General features: G+C 44.9%; 1 protein-coding gene across 22 annotated transcripts in view; it reads left to right on the top strand.

Moving 5' to 3' along the window:
• Nucleotides 1-23,194, top strand: part of TRPM3 (transient receptor potential cation channel subfamily M member 3) — a gene marked incomplete at both ends in the record, with an annotated part of 906,375 nt that overhangs the window by 805,767 nt on the left and 77,414 nt on the right. For 6 of the 22 annotated variants that reach the window (XM_080708387.1, XM_080708366.1, XM_080708375.1 and 3 more), the window contains 7 exons: nucleotides 4,244-4,279; nucleotides 4,432-4,572; nucleotides 7,865-7,894; nucleotides 9,369-9,658; nucleotides 10,406-10,634; nucleotides 14,007-14,174; nucleotides 18,706-18,846. In XM_080708387.1, the coding sequence (XP_080564513.1) occupies nucleotides 4,244-4,279; nucleotides 4,432-4,572; nucleotides 7,865-7,894; nucleotides 9,369-9,658; nucleotides 10,406-10,634; nucleotides 14,007-14,174; nucleotides 18,706-18,846 (1,035 nt within the window). The remainder of the gene's footprint in view (nucleotides 1-4,243; nucleotides 4,280-4,431; nucleotides 4,573-7,864; nucleotides 7,895-9,368; nucleotides 9,659-10,405; nucleotides 10,635-14,006; nucleotides 14,175-18,705; nucleotides 18,847-23,194) is intronic. The other 16 variants (XM_080708370.1, XM_080708385.1, XM_080708378.1 and 13 more) reach the window with 4 other exon arrangements.

Genomic DNA, 23,194 nt, shown 5'->3' with positions numbered 1-23,194 from the left:
GGACACGGTTATCCCACTCAGAGGCCTCAATTGCACCCAATTTTATTCATTTTGTGAAACCTGTTCCTTTTACCCCTAAAGGTTTCCACACTTCTAATAAGAAATGTAAAACTGATTTCCCTTAACTTCTCTCCTCCCAGAAGTCTCTGGAAAGAAATAGATGCAATCGGTCTTGCAGGCAAAGTTCTGATTACTTGCTAAAGCAAATTTCCCTCCTCTGATACCACTTCAACAAGGACTCTGACTCTCTCCTCATCCTGCAATCCTGCAATCCAGCCTGTATTCATTGATGTCACCCCTTACTACTCAGTCTCCTAGGCTCAGGGCAGACGAACATCGCCCCCTTGTGGTCAACTGGAATTGCAGGTGGGGTTCCTTTTGCCTTCAAAGACCCCAGAGAACACAATGGTCTCTGACCACACGTAAACATTCCACAATAATAACTTTTATATAAGAAGATTTTAGCAGTTTCCCTTGGCAGTATACATCTCTAATATCCCTTCATTAATGAAACCATTTGGTAAAAATATTTTATTTGCCTATAGGTGTTTATTAACCTTGAAGTTTACTGCCGTTCTCACCTTCCTGGCAACCCCTTACTTTTACAGACACCTCAAAAGCATAAACATCACCATTCAACATTGGTCTTCAGGCAATATTGGTATCTCATGCTTAGGATTCAAATTGATGCACATACCAATCTTTCTCAAAATTAGGCTCATTATTACCTAGGTTTATATTTTGAAAATGCTTACAACATTAAAAGTAGAAGGTCTGGGAATGTACCTCACTGGTAGAGCATGCGAGGCTGTTGGTTCGATCCCCAGCACCACCAATAAATAAATAAATGGCACAAATTCAGAAACCCATTAATGGCATTGTTCAGAATCCTTTGGAGATTTTTCCAAAACCTCAGGATAGATGAACATCGCCACTGAGGGTCAAACACAATGCAAGCCAGTCCACAGATCATACAGGCCACGGGGGTTCAGTCCTCTTTTAATAGGAAGAAGCCCATAGGGAAAATGGCTGGTTCACGAAGCCCAGGGCAGTTGACTGGAAGCCAGAGATCTTTATTTCCTGCCTGCCCCACACAGCCAAGGAAAATAACAGAGATGGGTGGGCAGCCTCTAGAGCCATCCTATCAGAACCCCGTGTGCAGGAGAAGAGGCTGCCCCAGGCATGTCCAAAGAGGACTCTGACCTTTCAATGACACCCTTGCCTGGTGCCCAGTACAGCTGGAGGCTAAGGAAACTGGATTTCTTGACTTACCCCAAAACAAGGAAGAAAAGTGGGTATTTTTAACCTCAGTTCAATTTTTTGGAAAGGGCAATATATAAAAAGTCACTCTCTTAAAATGAAACTGTGTTCCTTTTTAAATATTTTTGGGTATGCTTTGCATAACATAGGCCGACCATTGGTCTTTGTTAATAGCCTAAGGACAGCTTAACTCTAGGGAGACCAGTGATAAAAACATCTTCAAAGGAGACTTTGAAATTCCAGGAAGGGTAAGGAGGGCAGCCATTTGGGGGAAGGGACAATTCAGCTAATGAGATGGATTCTGCTGAGCCTCTGAGGGCCAAGGTCAAGGGTGGAGACACCCTGTGCAGAGTGCTCCCTCTGTGTGTGGTGCTCCTCACACACACACCCCTTTTGCCTGGCTGGATCACATTAGACTCCCTGCCTGACCTGGATGCCAAGCCAAGGGAGCAGAACCAAGTGGGCAGAGATGGGGCCTAGTTCTGGGGCAACAAGCTAGTCTAGAGAGCAGTGGTAGAGCCAGACACCGTGGGGCATGCCTGTAATCCCAGCATTTGGGAGGCTGAGACAGGAGGATCCAAGGCCACTTAGCAAGGCCCTCGGCAACTTAGTGAGACCATGGTTTGAAATAAAAAATAAAATAAAAAGGTCCTGGGGGGGTGTGACTCAAAGGTAGAATGCCCCTGGGCTCAACCCATAGTACCAAAAAAATTAAAATGAAAAAGGACAGTGGTGGACAGACACTAGAAGCTGGCACGTCCGCGCCAGTCACTGCATCCCAGCCATCCGAGAGCTGTCTCTGATTTCCAGCTCTAGTTATGCATGTGAATTTCAGATCAAATTCCCCAGTGAACTGGGGCCATCCCAAACAGGTGTCTAGAGACGGCAGCTAGGTGGTTCTGTTACTGAACAGAGAATGCCAGAAAGCTCAAACCCAGACTTGATCCCAACCACATCTATTCATTTCTGTTTTCCTAGTTGGCATTTTCAACAACAACAAAGACATTCTAAATGCCTACCTTACCCCTGAGCATTAGAAAAGACACGGGAAATAAGGACCAAGAAACACAAACATTCACAGCTATCGGTTTAGTGATAGGTGGCAGCGGGTGCCTCTAACTCTGAACCTCAGAACTTTCCAAGGGGTGCAACTGGACCATCAGAAAGCTGAGGGGGGATAACTGAACACTGACCCTCAGCACAGCAGAGTGACTTTCCTCCTGACAGCATCCACTGTCACACCTCAGTGCAAGGTGCTCTCCTGCGGGCTGCCACCGAGCAGGAGAGAAGGGGTTTCACAAACTTTTACATGCATCAGAACCACCCAGACGCGGGGTAGGGGCCCAACATGTTGAAGTCCATAGGACAAGGTCCAGGTCTTTGTACTGTCACCAGCCCCCCAGTAAGGCCACCAAAGTGGGGTACCGCCATTATGGACAGAAGACTGTGAAATGACAGAAACTTCACACAGCACCCTGGGCAAGTCCTCCACTCAAAACAAAATGAACCAAGGCCCTCATGCCTCTGGCATCTAAGGGCTGTGCGTCAGGCCCCAGAGCATGGAGCCTTGGTCACTCCTAGTGCAGGACCGTCCCCTGCTTGGGGAGCTGAGCCAGTGGCTGGGAGCTGATGCTAGCACTTCTGGAACTCTCCGCACACTCAGAATTGCCCACGAGCAGGGTCACATCTTTCCTGACCCAATAGAGCCGGGATCTTCCTCAGACCCTAAAGAGCTTCTGTTTGAATTTGTTTCTTGTTTGAATTTGTTTCAGTGCCAGCCTCCTGCATGCTAAGCAAGTACTCTACCACTGAGCTACACCCCCAACTCAAGAGTCCCCTTTAAAGTAGAAAGCAAGAGATAACAAAAACTTTTCTAGTTTTACCACTTTCTTTAGCAAGCAGCTAAAAGATACACCATGCACGAGCAATGCCCTGGGTTCAATCCCCAGCATTTCAAGAAATAAAGAAACATAAAGATAAAAGGTCATAAACTCTAGGTCTTTGAAGAAAATCACTCAGCTGGATGTTTTGGCACATGCCTGCAATTCTACTACATGGGAGGCTGAGACAGGAGGATGGCATGTTTGAGGCTTTAGCAAACAGGACCCTCTTTCAAAAGTAAAAAGTAAGCCGGGCATGATGGCGCACGCTTATAATCCCAGTACTTGGGAGGCTGAGACATGAGGATCATGCAGGTTTGAAGCCAGCCTCAGCTATTTAGTGAGGCCCTCAGCAACTTAGTGAGACCCTGTTTCTAAATAAAATATAAAATAGCCTGGAGGTAGAAAGACCCTGGGTTCAATCCTCAGTACCACAAAAAAATAAATAAATTAAATTAAATTAATTTAAAAATAAAAAGGGCTTGGTACTTAAGGGTAGAATGCCTCTGGATAACATCCCTGGTAGAGAGGGAGGAAAGAGATTGGCAGGTAACTCTGAAAGGAAAAATGAAAAATCCACCTTAATTCTTGGAAAATATTCTATTGATAAAATTTTTTCTCCTATTTCTCTCCTGCTTCTCTTTAAACACGAAGCATTCTTATATGCAACCTCATCCTGACATCCCAACCTCTCTGTACACACTGTTCTCCCTTTATGAAAAAATATGCCAATTTTTAAAAAAATGGTTAATAGAAATTTCATTTTAAAGGAGACCCAAGCTCTCAGCGGGTCCTCCCAGAAGCAGGCCCTGGTAAGGACGCACCTCCTGGAAGGAGTCTTCCTTTAGGGAGGGGGAAGAAAATCAATAATCCGCAAGAGGGTGGGGGCATGCCTGGGTCCAAGACAGACAGGGGCTGGAGCGTCCGGGGAACTTGCTCCTAGTGGCGGGGAGTGAGAGCATTGCTGTGGCTTAGCCTTGTGTTTCTTTCTGCTACACTGGTGTTTTTTTCTCCCCAGCTGAAGACTTGAATAAGTATTTTGATTTTCTGTTATTGCCGACGGTTACTGCATCTTCTTATTTAACTTATGTCTTCTTTCCAAGCGAGAATATCCAGGTTTCGGTTGGATCTATTTTAAGGTGAATGAATTAACGAGCCTAATAATACATTCATATGTTTCTTTTTTCATTATATTATTTTACTCTAAAATAGTTACAGAACCCCTGCAATAGAATCCCTAGTCAACCCCGTCGTTTGGGATTTGTCTGTTTGTTCCCTTCTTTCCTGACAGGGGAACCTGCCCCCGGACTACAGAATCAGCCTGATCGACATTGGCCTGGTGATTGAGTACCTGATGGGCGGCGCCTACCGCTGTAACTACACCCGCAAGCGCTTCAGGACCCTCTACCATAACCTCTTCGGCCCCAAGAGGGTGAGGCTTCTAGAAAATTCCTGGGCCCCTCCTGGGAAGACTCGGGTGGGAAGACTTAGGGTGCAGCTTCTTGTATCTAAGGAAGACCAGTTGAGAAGCTAACTGTGCCTCCTCTTCTTCCTTCTTTCACCCAATCTGTTTTTTAAAAAAGGTAACAATTCACATTATGATCTGCTCCCGTATGAAGGTATCACTAGCAGTCTCACTGTTCTGTACAGGGGTGCTAGCAAGGTGGGACCTGAAGGGAAACACCCCAAGACCTGTGTACGTGTGTATCGTAGGGCTGAACCTCACTGGGATGTGTAATTGCAATGCACCGGTAAAAGTATAGAAATTTTTAATGAAATTTAACATTTGGCCACAAATACGGTCAGTTAGTCGTTTTCCGTGAGGTGGCAGCCTCGCTTGGGTCATTCCAAAAATGTCAGTCCAACCCTCAAGCTTAAATAAGCATGATCTGCCTGCCAATCATTTCTTTCTGTAAAAATAAGACTCCATGAAGTAAGTGGGCGTTGATTCCATCCCAAGAACACCGTAAGCACTTCTCCTCAGGACAAGCCATCACGGCTGGGCATGTAGCGCAGGGGCTTCAGGATGGGCAGTCATTCGTCCCAGCATAGAGTGAGACATGCAGTCCATGGTAGAGATGCAACGAAGGGAATCATTGAACCCTTCCAAGACATTCCTTTTTTTTTTTTTTTTTTGGTACATGGTACTGGGAGTTGAACTCAAGGACATTTTACCTCCAAGCTACACTGTGCAGCTTTTTTTTTTTAATTTTGAAACAGGGTCTTGCTGAGCTGAGGAGGGCCTCAGCAAGTTGCTGAAGCTGGCCTGGAACCTGCAATCCTCCTGTCTTAGCCTTCCAAGTACTGGGAGTACAGGCATGCATGGTGGTACATTTTTTTGCACCTGACTCCAAAGAAATTCTTAAGTGAAACTATTTGGGGAGTTTTTATTGTTTCTGTTTGTTTTTGTTTCACTTTTGCACTGCAAGTGCCTAGCAATGAGTCTGGTGACAGTAGTAAATTTGGGTATTACTTCTATTCTTGCCATTGCACCCAGAAGTCTTATTCCCTTTGTGCCAGCTGCTCTAGTGTGAACGGGATCAAAACTCACTTAGCATCATCATGAACCTAGCTTGGACTTCACTTGCCCTCTGCAAGGGTCTCAGGGACCCTTACGATCCAGGGACAACATTCTGAGAACTGCTGTCCTAGCTGGTAATAGAAAGCATTTTTTCTTTTTTTTTTTTCTTTTCTCCCCTTCCCCTTTATTTTTTTTATATTTTGCATTTAATTTTGTTGCTTTTTATCTGTTTCTTAATTTTAACAAAGCTTTCTTTTGATGATGAAAGTGTTCTGTGGGACTAGTAGAGAATTTTGACAACACCAAAAAGTGTAAGTGAAAAAAATAGTCGCACCGATTTCAAAATGTTGGTCATTTCAGAAGCTGAAAGAGAAGAAAGAGAGAGAGAAACTAAGATCGAGCCATCTCCACTTAAAAAGTCACATAAAACTTGGACCTTACTATTTACTCAAGTAACAACTGAGACAGCCCCAAGCCTCTGTATTACTTAGAGGCACAGATTCGGTCCTCCTGACCCCTAGAGGCAATGCTGTGTATCTCCTTGTTAAATATAAGTCAGCCAGGCGTGGTGGCACACGCTTGTAATCCCAGCATTCCAGAGCCTGAGACCAGAGGATCATGGCTCGAGGACAGCCTCAGCTAGTGAGGCCCTTTGCAACTCAGTGAGACCCGGTTTCAAAATAAAGAATAAAAAAATAGGGCTTAGAGATGCAGCTCAGAAATAGAATGCCCCTGGCATTCCATCCCCAGTACTGAAAAATATGTATATATGTATTATATATCTCAGGTTTGGGGATGTGCCGAGTCGCCTTCCCTGTGGCCCCAGGCTGAGCCTGTCTTGCACATTTCCTGTGTGGCCAGTGAGGTCCCTGTGTGCCCCCGTCTTCTGGGCTGTTGCGCACCTTTTGCCACACTCCGTATGCACCCCCTGGCCCTCACGTGGTGAGAAGGCCCACAGGAAACGTCTTAACATATTTTCTGAATTACATCCCACTCTCCTAAAGATAGAGGTTTTTCTGAGGTTGCAGAAATATCAGAGTTGACCTGTTTGATTGACTGTTTTATTGCTCATGCGTCGTGGCCTGTTCAGGCTGCTATAGCAAAATGCCAGGAACCAAGTGGCTGTTAAACAACATAAATCTCTTTCTCACAGTTCTGGAGGCTGGGAAGTTCAAGATCAAGGCACCAGCAGATTCAGTGTCTGGTGAGGGCCCGTTTCCTAGCTCGTAGATGGCGCCTTTTCTCTGTGTACTCACATGGTAGCAAGGGAAACGAACTCCCCGGGCCTCTTCTGCAAGGACACTAACCCCTAACCCCGCTCGGGAGGGCCCCGCCTCTCTTCATCTAACCTCTCCCCTCCCACCCTAATACTGTTACCTTAGGGATTAGAATCCAATATATGGATTTGGGCAGAAACATTTAGACCATGTCACTCATTCCAATGCTGGATATCATGAAAGTATCATGTAGCTGGATGGTTATAGAAAGGTGAAAGAAATCTTAGTCCACAAAACACATTTTATAGCTTCAAGCTCTAGCCTCGGGCAACCTCATTATATATCTCTTCGGTTTCCTAATTTTCTGTGATTCACCAAGAACACAAAATCCCCAATTCTTGCCAGGTGCAATGGTGTACACCTGTAATCCTAGTACTTGGGAGGCTGAGACAAAAGGACTGCAGGTTTGAGGCCAGTCTCAGCAACTTAGTGACACCCTGTTTCAAAAAAAAAACAAAAAAAAGTAAGCTGGGCGTGGTGGCGCACGCTAGTAATCCCCCGCTTGGGAGGCGGAGACAGGAGGATCGCACGGGTTCAAAGCCAGCCTCGCTGGCTTAAGAGACCCTGTTTCCAAATAAAAATAATATAAAATAGGTCTGGGAGTGTAGCCCAAAGTTAGAAGGGTTTCCATCCCCGTACCACCAAAAAAAAAAAAAAAAGTAAAAAGGGTTGGGGTGTAATCCTGGGAGTAGAATCCCCCCTGCATTCAATCCTCAATACCAAAAAAGGAAACAAAAAATCCCCAATGTTCCTAGAATTTCTGTAAATAGGTTTCTCTTGTGATGTTTTATTCTGCTAAATAAATAAAATGCTACATGACCCAATAAAGCTCTTATATTACTTGTTTACAATACAGTAACATTCTTTTCTCACCTCTGTGAAAGAAAGAACTAACTTAACTTTGTTCACAACATTTTTTTTAACAGCCCAAAGCCTTGAAACTTCTGGGAATGGAGGTAAGTGTTTTGCTCAAATGATTAGCGTCAGTTTTTTTCCTTATTACACATTTTTTAAATCTATGGGTTCATTTCATGGGTGGGGTTTAGTATGTGATTCTAAAATAAGGAAATAAAGATTTTTTCTTTTCCCAAGTCTCAAGGCGGCACGGTAGCTCTGAAAATTCCACTTAGAGATTGTGTTAGCATTTCTGAGGGGAGAAGAAATCCTATTTGACCTAGTAACTTTAAAGCCAAGGGAGCATATAAATCCCAGTAAGCAAAATCTGTTTGTGGGTGTTTCCAATGGCAACAGGTCCAAAGGCCAGAACTACGTCCCGAAGGTATCTGACAGACATGCACAAACCGAAGGCAGGTTATGTTTCCCATCTTTTGTTCAAAGGGTTATTGTCATATCTGCAAACAAAAGGATATGATACCCTTTTCTGTTCACCAAAAAGGGCGCTGCTGTCCATCAGGAGATATGAACAACCTTACCCTACCCTACATACAAAAGAAAAACGTGAACATAAGCAAAGAGGAAAAGAAAATAAAGATAATACATCATTCAATAATTAACTTCATTTCTTTTCTCTTCCCTTTTTTGAAACAGGGTATTGCTAAATTGCTGAGGCTGGCTTTGAAAGGGCAATCCTCCTGTGTCCGCCTCCAAAATACTGGGATTGCAGGTGTGTGCCACCACACCCATTAACCTCATTTTAATTGTCAGAATGCTCATTTATGCCAGGCATGGTGGTGTATGCCTGTAATCTCAGTACTTGGGAGGCTGAGACAGTAGGATCACAGGTTTGAAGCCAGTCTCAGCAACTTAGTGAAGCTCTCAGCAACTTAGTGAAATCTTATTTCCAAATTAAAAATAAAATAGGGGTGGGAGTGTAGCTCAGAGATAGCATGCCCCTGAGTTTAATCCCTAGCACCAAAAACAAACAAAAATATTTATTTGTATCATAAAATTTGACTTGAATCATTCATCAATTTATGCCCAGAAATAAGATACTCTACAAAAGAAAAAAAAATCCCATTAAAGTATAAAATTGGCGTGTTTCCCTAAATGTGTATGCAGTTGCTATAATGTATTTTAAAATTAGGCATTGCTGAACTGGGTTTGGTGGCAGAAGCCCATAACTTCAGTACTTGGGAGGCTAAGACAGAAGGATGACAGGTTTGTGGCCAGCCTCAGCAATCTAGCAAGACCTTGTTTCAAAATAAAAAATAAAATAGGACTGGGGTTGTAGCTCAGAGGTAGATTGCCCCTGGATTCAATCCCCAGTACCAAAAAAATAATAATAATAAAATAAAATAAAAACCAGAGGCACGGATAAGTTTGCGAGTTCTTTCGGGACAGGAGCCAGCCTTGTTTATTTCCTTATTGATCCCAGAGCTGGGGAAGATGTGGAACAACTGGAATAACTACCTGATGAATGGAACAGATTCGTTGTCAACTCAGCCTGTCTGTGTTCCTTAAAAACTGCAGGACGATATTCCCTTGAGGCGAGGAAGAAAGACCACCAAGAAGCGTGAAGAAGAGGTGGACATTGACTTGGACGACCCCGAGATCAACCACTTCCCTTTCCCCTTCCACGAGCTGATGGTGTGGGCCGTCCTCATGAAGAGGCAGAAGATGGCCCTGTTCTTCTGGCAGCACGGCGAGGAGGCCATGGCCAAGGCCCTGGTGGCCTGCAAACTCTGCAAAGCCATGGCTCACGAAGCCTCCGAGAACGACATGGTAGACGACATTTCCCAGGAGCTGAACCACAACTCCAGGTTGGCCATCCCAGCAAGCGGGGAGGTCAGGGGAAGAGAGGGAAGGCTCCGGATACCGGAATATCTGAGCTATGGAAAACCTTCAGGGGAGGTGGTGTCATCCCGTGGCGCACAGAAAGGGTGGGCACGAATAAGTAACCGTTATTGTACACAGCGCTACACGTGGAGGTACACACAGATGCACCGATTTCGTTTTACCTCTGTGTAGTCTGTTCATAAATTCACCTGGCCGACGCCCATCACCCATTCACCGTGTGCCATCTTTCACCTTCAGACCTGAGGGTGAAAGTCCAATGAGCCATGAGGTTCAGACAGATACACAGATTTCATTTTATTCTCTCAAATAGCCCAACAGGTAGGTCCTATTGCTGTGCTCTTCCTGCAGCTGAACTCGACAAGGCTTAGAGAAAGTCCGTAACTTGTCCAGGATCACACATGCATGGTTGGCAGGGCTGGGATGTGCACTGGAATCGTTGGTTGGTGATGGGCGTTTTTATTTTTATGCTTTGAATTTGGGGCCTTGAGTACCAAGATCATGGCTTATTCAGCTTGCACCCTCAGATTTGAGCGCAGTACCCGGCACACAGTAGATGGGTAGTGGATGTTGATGGGTGAATTTATGAACAGAGACCTCGCGGTAAACAGCTACTCCACGCAGCAACCCCTGAGTGGGTGTCCAGTGGGCTCTCGCTTTTCTTTGTAAGTCTCTGAGCTGGCCTGAAAGACTCCGCACGTTTTCTCTTTCAGAGACTTTGGCCAGCTGGCCGTGGAGCTCTTGGATCAGTCCTACAAGCAGGATGAGCAGCTGGCCATGAAACTGCTGACCTACGAGCTGAAGAACTGGAGCAACGCCACGTGCCTGCAGCTGGCCGTGGCCGCCAAGCACCGCGACTTCATCGCACACACCTGCAGCCAGATGCTGCTCACCGACATGTGGATGGGCCGGCTCCGCATGCGCAAGAACTCAGGCCTCAAGGTCAGCGCGCCCACGAAGGCCCTGTTGCTCTGGGGGCCCGAGGGTCGGTTGGAGTTTTCCAGCCACATCTTCTGTGGGATGGGGCTTTCTCTCATCTTAAGAGGGTGGTGAAACCCTAGCTATCTACCAGAATCTTCTCTATAACATTTTTATTTTCTTTTTTTAATTTTTTAAAAAAAATTTGCAGTACTGGGGATATATATATATATATATATATATATATATATATATATATATTTTTTTTTTTTTTTTTTTTTTTTTACTATTCATTTATTTATTTTTGCGGTACTAGGGTACTGGGGGTTGAACCCAGGGGCTTTCTACTTTCAAGCTACATTCCCAGCCATATTTTATTTTTTGAGACAGAGTCTCACTAAGTTGCTGAGGCTGGACTTGAACCTGTAAAACCCCTGTCTCAGCCTCCTAAGTACTAGGATTGCAGGCACGGGCTACAACACCTTGTGTGTTTTGATTTTCATATAGAGGTTAGGGCCTTCCCAGAGTTCTGCTGAATCAGACTCTCTGGAGATGGCGCCTACACATGTTTTAGAAGATCCTAAGGTGATGGTCACACACAAGCCCCACAGTGGACACCATTTATTTGCTCAGGCTTAAGCTGTGTTGAACCGGGACCTGTCACCTAGGCAACCCTTCCCCACAGTGGGAGCCCAATTGCTGCCCATCCTTTACATGATATCATAGACACATTGGATCTTAACAGATGGGCTAGAGAAATTTTTAAACTGAACTAAAAATGAAGTAGATGCATATATCAAGACATAGCTATGTAATCCTGATCTACCACTTTTTGTTTCTTGGTGCTGAGAATGGAACCCTGGGCCTCACACACATACTCTTCCACTGAGGTACACCCCAGCCCACTGATCGAATGTTTGTTTGTGTGTGTGTGTGTGTGTGTGTGTGTGTGTGTGTGTGTGTGTGTGTGTGAGATACTGGGAATCAAACCCAGGGCATACTACTTCTCAGCTACCCTCCCATCCTTATTTCATTTTTTATTTTGAAATGGGGGTTTCACTAAGTTGCTGAAGGTCTCACTAAATTGCTGATATTGACCTCAAACCTGTGATCCTCCTGTCTTAGCCTCCCAAGTACTAGGATTGCAGGCATGCATCACTATGCCTAGATGATCTAATCTTAAATGAAGAAAAATTAGTTGCAGACTAGTCTGTAAAAAGCAGACTAACCTGAATCTGCTTTTTAAAAAGTGTGGCTATAAAATTATAGCTGCATAAATTAATTTAAAAAACAGAAAATATATGAAGTAATCTGTTTGCAGTGGTTGCCTCTGAGGTTGAATGGACTGTGTGAGGGACTTTGCTGTTTTTAAGAGTAAGATGGAGGCCGAGCATGGTGGCATACGCTTGTAATCCCAGCATTCGGAAGGTGGAGACTGGGGGATTGCAGCCTCAGCTACTTAGCAAGACCCTTCACAATTCAGTGAGACCCTGTCTCAAAATATATAAAGACTAAAAAATAGGACTGGGGTGCATCTTGAAGGTACAATGCCCCTGTGTTCCATCCTCAGTACTGAAAAAAATTATAATAATAATAGGATGGGTGTAGGTTTTTCTTTTTGAATTTTTCCATGTTTTTAAAAGAAAATATTAAAGAAGTAAAAGAAAAAATGGGAGGTAGAAATTTTTTTTAAATGGGGTTTTTGTTGTTTACTTATACTTTTATTTTAATCCTTATAGTGACAGTTTCTTCCCTTTTTAATTGTATATATTTAAGGCATACCACATGATGCTTTGATAGACATATGAGACAATTATTATAGTTAACAAATTAATATCTCCATCATCACCCACATAGCTAGCCTTTTTTTTTTGTAGTATGGTAAGCACACCTGAAATCTACTTTCTTAACAAATTTTCAGTATACAATATAATATTAGAACTGTGGTCCACCTGTCATCCACAATATCTCTAGACTTAGCTGTCCTTCATACCTGGGACTTGTACCCCGTGCCACCATTTTACTGGACCTACACTTCCTTTCCTGCACCGCCCTTCCTGTGGGCTCTTGGCCCCGAGTCACAGAGAGTACCTTGAAGTGGGTCACGGACAGTGTTCCATAGCCACTCTGTTAGTGACCACCAATCTGGCCTCAGGTGGAGAGCCAAGCTGGCTCTTGGATCCAAGCTGAGTTTAGGTTCCCGGAAGACTTCCAGCAGGCCACCTGAGCCTCCCCAGACCCACCAGGCACCCGGAATCCAGTGTCATCACCGTCCTTTTCTCCTGACTCCTCTGACGTCCCCATGGGTTCTGAACTGGGCTGTCCCTGCTTCATGGTTCAAGCATCATCTTTACTGACCCCTTAAGACCTCTCTGAGACCCTCACCTGGGAGCCTTTTCCGCAGGCAGGCTCGTCTCCAGAAGCTTGTGTCCCGAGACCATTTAGGACTGAGAGAAGACGTGGGGGACAATGCGGGAAACACAAGTCAGATGCCATTGTTACTCAAACATGCATTGCTCCCTAGCCTTGGAGAATGATATTGCCTGCTCCCGAGAAAGGCTTCTGTAGTGTCCACACACAGAGACATACACACAATGTTTATACAGGACATGAATGCAGTGCTGGCTCCTCCTGGAGCAGGGGTGCAAGGGGACACCATTGGTGAACACAGAGCTCGGGAAGGGAGGATTCTATTGTACAGTAGCAAATGCTACACTAGCCAAGTGACTATGGAACACTGTCCATGACCCACTTCAAGGTACTCTCTGTGACTCGCGGCCAAGAGCCCATGGGAAGGGCGGTGCAGAAAAGGAAGTGTAGGCCCAGTAAAATGGTGGCATTTGCTAGTGTACAATAGCAAAATGTTCTACAATGAATAAAATGCTTTTTTATGTGTAACTCTTGCATGGTCAATTTTAGAACAAATTTTATACATAGATAATATATCACCAAGTGCATTTGACACATGAACAAATAAATACCAGGCCCATATATGCAAAAGCCAACTGCTGTCTAATGGCTAAATAGAAATCTCAATTCTTTCCTATTTTTGCCTTGGATAGGATCCTTCTTTTTCCTGTTTTCCCCATGCAAGTAGGTATTAATAGGATAAGATGTATTTAGGCAAAATGTTTTGTTTCTCTAAAAATTAGACTGAGATACAATGCAGGTCATTTCTTAGATGGAATAAAATGACCCTCTTCATGTTAATGTGTCTAATATATTCAGATGTCCAGGTCTCTATACAGGGATGCAACACCATGCACACACACACACACACACACACACACACACACACACACACACACCATCCCCCAGGCCCTCTGATTCTAAGCAACCAGCCTAATCTTAATCCTTTGAATGTGATTATTATTATTATCATTATTATTACTTTAGGTAATTCTGGGAATTCTACTTCCTCCTTCAATTCTCAGCTTGGAGTTCAAGAACAAAGACGACATGCCCTATATGACTCAGGCCCAAGAAATCCATCTCCAAGAGAAGGAGCCAGAAGAACCAGAGAAACCCACAAAGGAGAAAGACGAAGAGGACATGGAGCTGACAGTAAGAAACAAACTGAGCAGCGACTCTCCCTGGGGACAGTCCCTGCTCCACTGACACGGTGTAAAGGTCTCGAGGCCACACAACTGCCCCCAGAATCCCACCAGGCTTAATCATGGGCGTTTTCACTCAAGTACTGAGACCAGGGCTTTATGAAAGAGTCCTCTGTAGGCGTGAATACCATGACTATAGGATTCAAATGTAGGTGACATCATCAGCCAGCCAGTGGTTCAGGAAAGCCCAAGGCAGTTCAAAGCGAGGCACTCTCAAAGTCCCAGGCAAGCAAAGGCTAATAACCAGAGGGTGCGGCAGTCTTAGCACACACACAAACAAGAAAGGGGATCCACGGTGTGGCAGCAGCCGGCCTCATTGAGCTGCAACCATTCTGCTGATCAGAAGCTAAGCCTGTATCTGTCTTCAGGGTCAGGCTCACAAATACAGAACTAATTGAATTTTGAGGTGTGTATGGAAAGCTTTTATTAGCTCTTCCTGGTATAATTATAGAACATGGATGCTTTGTTCTGCACAGGGAATGGGGCAGCTGTGCATGGGACTGCTTCCCGCCACCCCCGCCTGAGCAGCGTGACTGTCACTGGCTTTCAGCCAAAGTCTAAAAATACCCTGTGCTGTTGAAGGGACAAGCAAGACTCATAGCCTGGGAGACAGGAGCTGCAGCCCCACAGGACTTTGTTGATAAGCCTCACTCCCCCTCGCCACCCTGGCCATGACTCTTGCTGTAATGACCCGAAGGAACCACAAGATGGGAGAATGAAAATTGGTTTTGTTCAGGTGACAAAAGGCCTTTGCATTATCCTAGTGGGGCTAACGTGGGGATTGCTCTTGCTCCAGATAAACACTCTTTCCTTCCAATAGGCCCAAAGATCAGTTCGCACGCACAGTCCCTGATTTACTGAGGAAAAAGCCAACTTTTGCTTTCGTTTTCAGGATCCTTATAAAACATCTATAAAAGAATTTGTTCGCCTCTATAATTGCACAGAGACTGTATTCCCCTAAGAGCTTACCACAATTTTTGGCTTCTGAATCTTATATTGGTTAGGAAATGATAGTTTAATCATTAGCAAAAACACAGGTGGTAATAATACTGAGTTCTTATTGAGTACTTCAGCAGAGGGGGAAAGATGATATGCTCTGAAATCAGAATCCACCCCCCATCATTAATTCTTTTTTTGCGGGTCCAGGGTTGGAACCCAGTGGCATTTTACCTCCGAGCTACAGCCCCTGCCCTATTTTTTGTTCTTTATTTTGAAACCGGGTCTCACTGACTTGCAGAGAGCCTCACTAAGTAGCTGAGGCTGTCCACGAACCACGATCCTCCAGGTTTCAGCCTCCCAAATGCTGGGATTACAAGTGTGAGCCACCACGCCCGGCTTCCCCATCATTAATTCTGAGAACAACTTGATAGCCCCTTCTGTAGGAAGAATAACTGTCTGCTTCATAGATGATTGTATGGTATTAAAAGTATATATGTAAACACTTAGACTGGCAACGGCCACACATCATTGTTGATAAATATTCACCAATATTGTTGTGACCGTGCCAAGCACCCTTCATTCACTATTCATGGAGTCCTCCCATGAGACCCACTAGGAAGACACTGTTATTATTAGCCCTATTTTACAGGTGAGGAAGGTGGGACTCAGAAGGGTTATATTACCCATATTTACCCAGCTAATTAGTTGCAAATCTGGGATAAGGACCCAGGCATACAATCTCCACTAGCTGCTCTTTTAGCTGATAATTAAGGGAAAGGGAGGATTTCTTCCTAGTCTCAGATGTAGGTGTTCAGCCAATTTGGTTGACCACATAGTAGAGAGAATTCCACAGCAATGCCCAGGCCTCCTGAGTGTGGGGTGACTTTGACACGGGCTCACATCCTAGGAAGACGGCCAGAGCTGAATCAGCACTCTCTCTGGTTGGGTCTTAAGGAAAACAAAGGGAGGAGCTTCCCTTGCTAAGGACAGAGCTTTGAGGACAGGCTCCTTCAAGAACCCACAATACCAGATGCATCTCTCGACTGAGAGCAAAGTCGGCTTTCCAAAGAGCAAACCTTGGTGCTGCTCGCTGAGAAGCCCGGTGGAGGGCACAGCAACAGCGTTACTGCTGCCTGAGCTTATCCTCCCCAGGCAGGGGAGGAAGGAGGGGACTGTGGGCTGGTGATCTCCGGGTGGGACAGCAGCTGCGTCTGCAGCAGAGCCTCCTCTGAACCTGAGGGCACATTTCTACCTGCTCTGGCTCCGGTCAGCAGGATCGCCCTGGTCAGGGTCGGAGAGCGCAGCTGGTTGATCAAAGATCTCCACTCTGTTCCCAGGATTGATATTTGACCTGCTGTGTTACACTCTTAGAATGGGACATTTTTTGGTCCTTCTGAAACCATGCACAAAAATGTCAACCTCAGTTCCCTCCACTTTTAGGGCCTTTAGCAGCCTTGCTCACCTCAAAGGACCTTTCTCTACTCTGACACCTGTCCCAGCCAGCAGAGGCTCTCATACCTGTGCTGTGAAGCTGTGGCTGTATTTGACCCTGTTCGATTCTGCTTTAAGGGAAGTCAAAGGAAATGTTTGGCCACAGGGAAAAGAAATCTACGAAGTCAGCTATGCTGCTTAGGCTAGAATTAATAAAACGACAAAAAGGCTTTCCTCAAGCCCAAAAGAGCCAAGCCTGATACAAATGCATCTGCTTTGTGATATATTTGAATAATAAAGGCACAACAGGTTGTCATGATTTTGCTTGTGCTTTGCCAGCATGGCCAGGTATATGTCTCTACCTTGTGTTTTTCCTAATAAACACCCAACATGGCAGGGAGAGCTGCTGTCCTTAGAGGATGCCCCGCCATCACACTCTCTCAGATGCCTAAATATCCCCAATCTGCCTTTATTTTTACCTCATTGTGTTCCCAGATGGCATGCATTGTCAAGCCGGGCAATAAACAGAAGAGAATCAGGATAATTATGTTACCTAAATTATAAATTATACAATACCATGTACCTTCTGGTTTCTTGAGGGCAGAGATCAATATTTATAGAATTCTCTTGGATGCCAGTGTACTCCAGCATGAAGATTGACTCAGCTCGCTGATGAAAATATACACTTAAGCCTTGAAGCAAAATCTAGTCATTAACTCAAGGTACTTTTCTGGCCAAAGTATCCACAAAGGAATGGAAATTACCTTCTGAAGTTCTATTGATTAGAGAGAGATCATTGGTGCTTGCCACTTACTTAAGAGAAGTGGTTAGAGGCAGTGATTGAAGTAGTTGAAACTCATATTTGTACATTTTTCAGTAGGGTGGGTTTGAAAACAGAATTATGTAATGGGTGTTTCTATTCTCAACTTTGAGACAAACTTTATTTAGATCTCTCCACTTGAAATTCATATGTGCAGTACTCTGTCTAGTCCCAAATCCTTGTCAGTCCTGAGAAGTTATGACATATTACCCTGTTCTCTCATTTAATAGAAGTCACATTTCCCAATACTGTGCAACTGACCTTGTCTTAAAACAATATTGAATAATCAAAGCCAAGAAATTATGCTGTTATAGCATGCTTTGGGTGAGGAGGAGATACCAACTAGATTATTTTGGTCAAGAGTAGTCAGGAACATCTTGTTCACTCTAAAGACTAGCTAATAGTCGCTGAGCACCTATCAAGTGCTGTTAGGACTTTGGTCTCCCATCAGAGTGCCCGGTCATCCTTCTGCTTGCTACCAAATAGACAAGAGCTTGCCTTTCCTCGGTGACTGCCTTTTTTTGCCATGCTAGAGTGCTGTTGTTGTTAATACTGCCATCACTGTCGTGAGTGTGAAATGAATAGCATGTTCTTAAGGAGATCTCCCACCGGTGGGGCCTCTGCCAGGAATGCCGCGCTGGACTCCTTGCCCACTTGGCTGCCCAGAAGGGCAGTGTGCTCAGAAGTTGCCACACAGCTAATGTCCTCAGCAACTCAGACTTTACTAGACCTGAAATCAGGGGACCGAGGTATAAGCCCAAGAGTGGGGGAGATGTCCCTAATCTAAGTGAGCTCCAGGCCCTTCACAGAACTTACCTCTGCAAGACTAGGGACCTTTGGATAAATTAGGGACTCTGGTCCAATTCATTTTTGACTTGAGAGTCATTAGCATGGGTAGAAACAGTACTCCAACCCCAAATGTAGCCCAATCCAAAATGGGGAGGAGGGAGGAGGGGAGCAGGTTCCTGTAACCTGGTCTTCCCGGGTTACACTCTTGCTTCCTCTTGGAACTTTGTGTGTCTTCTATTGCCTACCTCTTCTAGAGGGTACAGGGTAGAAGAGAAGAGAGTATCAAGAATGACCCCCAAGGTCTTATATGCTAGGCAAAATCAATACACAGACTTCACACATAGTGCATCTGCACACTTAGGAAAGGCAAGACCTCCTTGGGTTCTTAGATTGTGAGCTCTTAGGTCCTGTGAGGATGCTCTCCTCCTGTGTAAAATAAGCGCATTGACCTACATGTTCTCCAGATCCCTGCCATGACAGTGTTGGTTCTCTCCCACTGTAGGCAATGTTGGGACGAAACAATGGGGAGTCCTCCAGGAAGAAGGATGAAGAGGAAGTGCAGAGCAGACACCGGTTAATCCCCCTGGGCAGAAAAATCTATGAATTCTACAATGCACCCATCGTGAAGTTCTGGTTCTACACTGTAAGCAAGCTTCTTTCCTTTCTTTCTCCTTCCTGATGGATGGTGCCAGGAGCCAGCATTCATTTCCCATACACCTGTGTGCTTTCCTCTGTGAGTCGTAAGCATGGCAGATGCAGGAATGCAGACTGTGACCCTGCTTTTCCAATAGCTTTGGAGGATTTGTGGAATTTGTTGGGCAGCTTCCACAGGCTGCATTTCTCCTCTTTACACACACACACACACACACACACACACACACACACACACACACACTGGTGGTGATGATGATGACGGAAATGGTAAAAAAGAGAACTAATAGAGATAGAGGTGAGATGAGTATAAATTTAGTCTAATAGGAAAAGAGACGTCCTTCTTCCAAACACTTCCCTGTTCTGGATGGATGGATGGATGGACGGACGGATGGATGGATGGATGGATGGATGGATGGATGGGAACTAAGTCAGGGTTGCCTTTTTTGTGGTGCTGGATATTGAACCCATGGGCATTCTACCCCTGAGCTACACCCCCAGCTCTATTTTATTTTATTTTTGAAAATTTGAAACAGTGTCTCACTAAGTTGCTGAGGGCCTAGCTCAGTTGTTGAGGCTGGTCTCAAACCTTTGATCCTCCTGTGTCAGCTTCCAGAGTTTCCCACTTTAGATGCCAGCCCTGAGCTTGCGGGAACATTTAATGGAGAAGAGCTAAGCACTGTGTAGAAGAAACACAATTAGACAGAATAGCATATGTATATAACTACTCCCAATTTGGTAGTGCCATCCAACAAATATTCTCACTCACACACAATTAAAACAGCAAGAAACCAAAGCAGCAAAACCTACTCAGAGCAACCTACAGTCGTGGCAAATATTATTCAGTATGCACACCCTACAGACATTTTCTGCTCACAAAACCATGGGTTTGTTCCTGGAAAGTCCTCCTGATATGGTAGCAATGGTGTGGCTACTGGGTTTCCACTTGCATTTTCTCAGTGCTAGTGTGTTGAAGGTGGGCCTTTGGCCCAGGTCATCTCTGATTCTCTCTGGCCACAGTAGAACTGTGCTATACAAACAATAGTGCATTTGTGTCCTTAGCCTTTTTCACAACCAGCTACACCACAGTCATTTGGATCTGCAGCAGGATAATCTAGACCTGAGGCTGAGAAGACTAGATGAGATTTTTTTTGTGGAGTCTTGCATGTTAACAGCACTGGCTTTAATGAAAGGGTTCTTACACCCAGCATTATTGATATTTTGGGTGAGAAAACACCTTGTTGTGGGGTGTTGTCCTCAACATGTAGCATATTAGCGGCACCCCTGGCTTCTGCCATCCACATGCTAGCAGCAGACATCTTGATCGCATCCACCTGGTCCACCAGGCTTGACAACCGAAATGTCCTCAGATACTGTCAAATATCTCCATATAGGATTAAAAAAAAAAAAAACTTCATCAGTTGAAAACCACTATTTAAAGCCAGGTGTGGTGGTGCACGCTTGTAATCCCAGCATTCGGGCTGAGACTGGAGGATCACAGTTTGCAGCCAGCCTCAGTTACTTAGTGAGGCCCTCTGCAACTCAGTGAGACCCTGTTTCAAAATAAAGAATACAAAAAAGGGCAGGGGGTATAGCTTGAAGGTCAAATGCCCCTGAGTTCCACCCCCAGTACTGCAAAAAAAAGGGGGGGGGGGGAATCACTACTTTAAAGCGTGATCTCAAATGAGGACGGGCGATTACCAAAATACAAATATTGTGTTTATTTTTAGTAAAGTAAGAACTCAAATGCATTGTTAAGGAAAGAAACTCTGGACAACACAAGCCTAAGAAAAGAAAAAAGCTCCTTGTCCCCAAATAATTGAATGATGCAGAAATCATTTCTATTTCGGCATTTTATACAGATCTATCTTATTTTTACCTTGCAGAAAACAGCGTAGTGATGACGAGCGGGCTTTGGAGTGAGGCAGCCTGGGCGGGAATCCCATCTGTGCCTCGCTGTATTATGTGATGGCAACAAGTTACTTTCTCATTCCATCCATGCTTTAAGGTGGGGATAATAGTAGGACCAACTTTGTAGGGTTCAGTGGTTAAACATGTCAGAGTGTATAAAGCACTTAAAACTGGACCTGTAAGCACAATGCCAGCATGACAACTGTTCCTCCTATCTTAGCCACGTTGCACAGCCATGGATAATCAGCGCTGTATTCATCTAGCCACTCAACAGTAATATAAGAGCAAGTATTATGTTTAAGGCAGTGTTCCAGGTCCTTGCTAATATTCTCCCCAATATTCTCAATAATTGTACTAACATAATATTTATACTGTCATCTAGGCCTTGCTATGTTGCCAAGGGTCTTGCTAAGTTGCTGAGGCTACCTTTGAGCCTGCAATCCTCCTGTCTCAGCCTTCCAAGTACTAGGATTACAGGCGAGCATCACCACACCAGGCTGCAGTGTGTGTGTGTGTGTGTGTGTGTGTGTGTGTGTGTGTGCGTGCGTGTGTGTTACTAGGGATGGAACCCAGGCACATTCTACCTCTGAGCTATACCCCCAGCCCTATTGTTTTTATTTTTTATTTGGAAACAGGGTCTCACTAAGTTGCAGAGGACCTCACGAAGTAGGCTGGCCTCAAACTTGTGATCCTCCTGTCTCAGCCTGCCAAGTACTAGGATTACAACCCTGCACCACCACCCTCAGCTGCATTTTTTTTTTGGGGGGGGTGCAGGTCTGGGGATAGAAACCCAGAGGCATTCAACCTCTGAGCTACACATCTTTTTTTTATTCTTTATTTTGAAACAGGGTCTCACTGAGTTGCAGAGGGACTCACTAAGTAGCTGAGGCTGTGTGCTAACCGCGATCCTCTGGTCTCAGCCTCCTGAATGCTGGGATTACAAGTGTGAGCCACCACACCGGCTTCAGCTGCATTTTTAAATTTTATTTATTTTATCCTGCTGGGTATGGAACCTAGGGCCTAGTGCATGTTGAGTAAGTGCTCTACTGCTGAGTCTTTGTTTTTCACATTGTTTAAAGGATTGAAATATATATATTTAAAAAAAAGGAGGCTTTGAGCCAGGGTGGTGGCACACAGTTGTAATCACAGCATGTGGGAGGCTGAGACAGGAGGATCATGGTTTGCAGCCAGCCTCAGCTACTTAGTGAGGCCCTTTGCAACTCAGTGAGACCATGCTTCAAAATAAAGAACCAAAAACTAGGGCTGGGGGTGTAGCTCAGGGTAGAATGCCCCCGAGTTCCATCCCCAGTACTGCAAAAATAAATAAATAAATAAATAAATAAATAAATAGGCTTTGTGACACATGACATTTATATGAAAACCAATTTCAGTGTCTGCAAATATTTATTGGAACACAGACAAACTCACGGTGTACCTAGAACACGGCCACTATTATAACAGCAAAGTTGATGACTGGTGATAGAGCGCTCTTGGTCTGCAGAGCCTTAAAAAATTAACTGTCTCACCTTTGGCAGAATAAGTTTGGCACACAAGACTCCTGATCTAGAGAGACTCTCATCAACCTAGTGAGACCCTGTTTCAAAATAAAAATAAAGTAAGGCTGGGGATGTAGTGAAGAGATAAAATGCCCCGAGTTCAATCCTCACTACTTAAAAAAAAAAAAAGGACTTTTCTACTTTTCTATTACTTGTACTCTCCTCTTCCATCCTTCCGGGCATCTGGTTTACTTTTTAAATCTGCATTTGGTATTACAGTAACTCTAGTTCTCTATTTCCTTAGTCTCCATTACTGGGGACTGGCTCTCAGCCCTGGTTATCCACTGGGACCACCTGGAGAGCTTTTACAACGTCACTCCTGGACTCCACTCCCAAGGCTTGGATGCTATTGGTGGGGTACAGCCTGGGATGCTGGGGTTCGGCCTGAGTGCTGGGATATTTCAGAGCAGCTCCGTAGGTGATTGTCAGAGCAGCCAGGGCTGAGAATCACCGGCCCCAAGATAGAATGTTTTTAGCCTGATATTTCTAAAACAGCCGTGCTGAGATGGGATTTTGTTAGTCACGCTGGTCCAGTAACAGACCCATAAAATCACGTCTCCTGGAAGGAGTCCGAGAGGCCACATGTGAAGAGACTCCCGGGTCCATTCGTGATGAGGGAAGGCTGGGCCACTCCCTGTTGCCCAGCTCATTTGCAGCACTGAGGAAGCTGCCTGTCTGAGGGGCGAGGCCTGCTATCCAGCTCCCTCTTGCATGGCTGGCTGGGTTAGGCCACGAAATCATCACACTGAATCCGCCAGCTGTGTTCAATCATGTTTATACAATTCTCAGAAATCTGTGTTCACGTGTTGGACAGCCAGCCCAGGCCTCAAGGAGGTGAATGGAGATGAGGTGCCCCTGGTTAAGTCCCCAGAG

Source organism: Muscardinus avellanarius, assembly GCF_963383645.1.
Source record: "Muscardinus avellanarius genome assembly, chromosome: 13".
Taxonomy (NCBI): domain Eukaryota; kingdom Metazoa; phylum Chordata; class Mammalia; order Rodentia; family Gliridae; genus Muscardinus; species Muscardinus avellanarius.
This window is presented reverse-complemented; position numbering and strand designations above follow the sequence as displayed.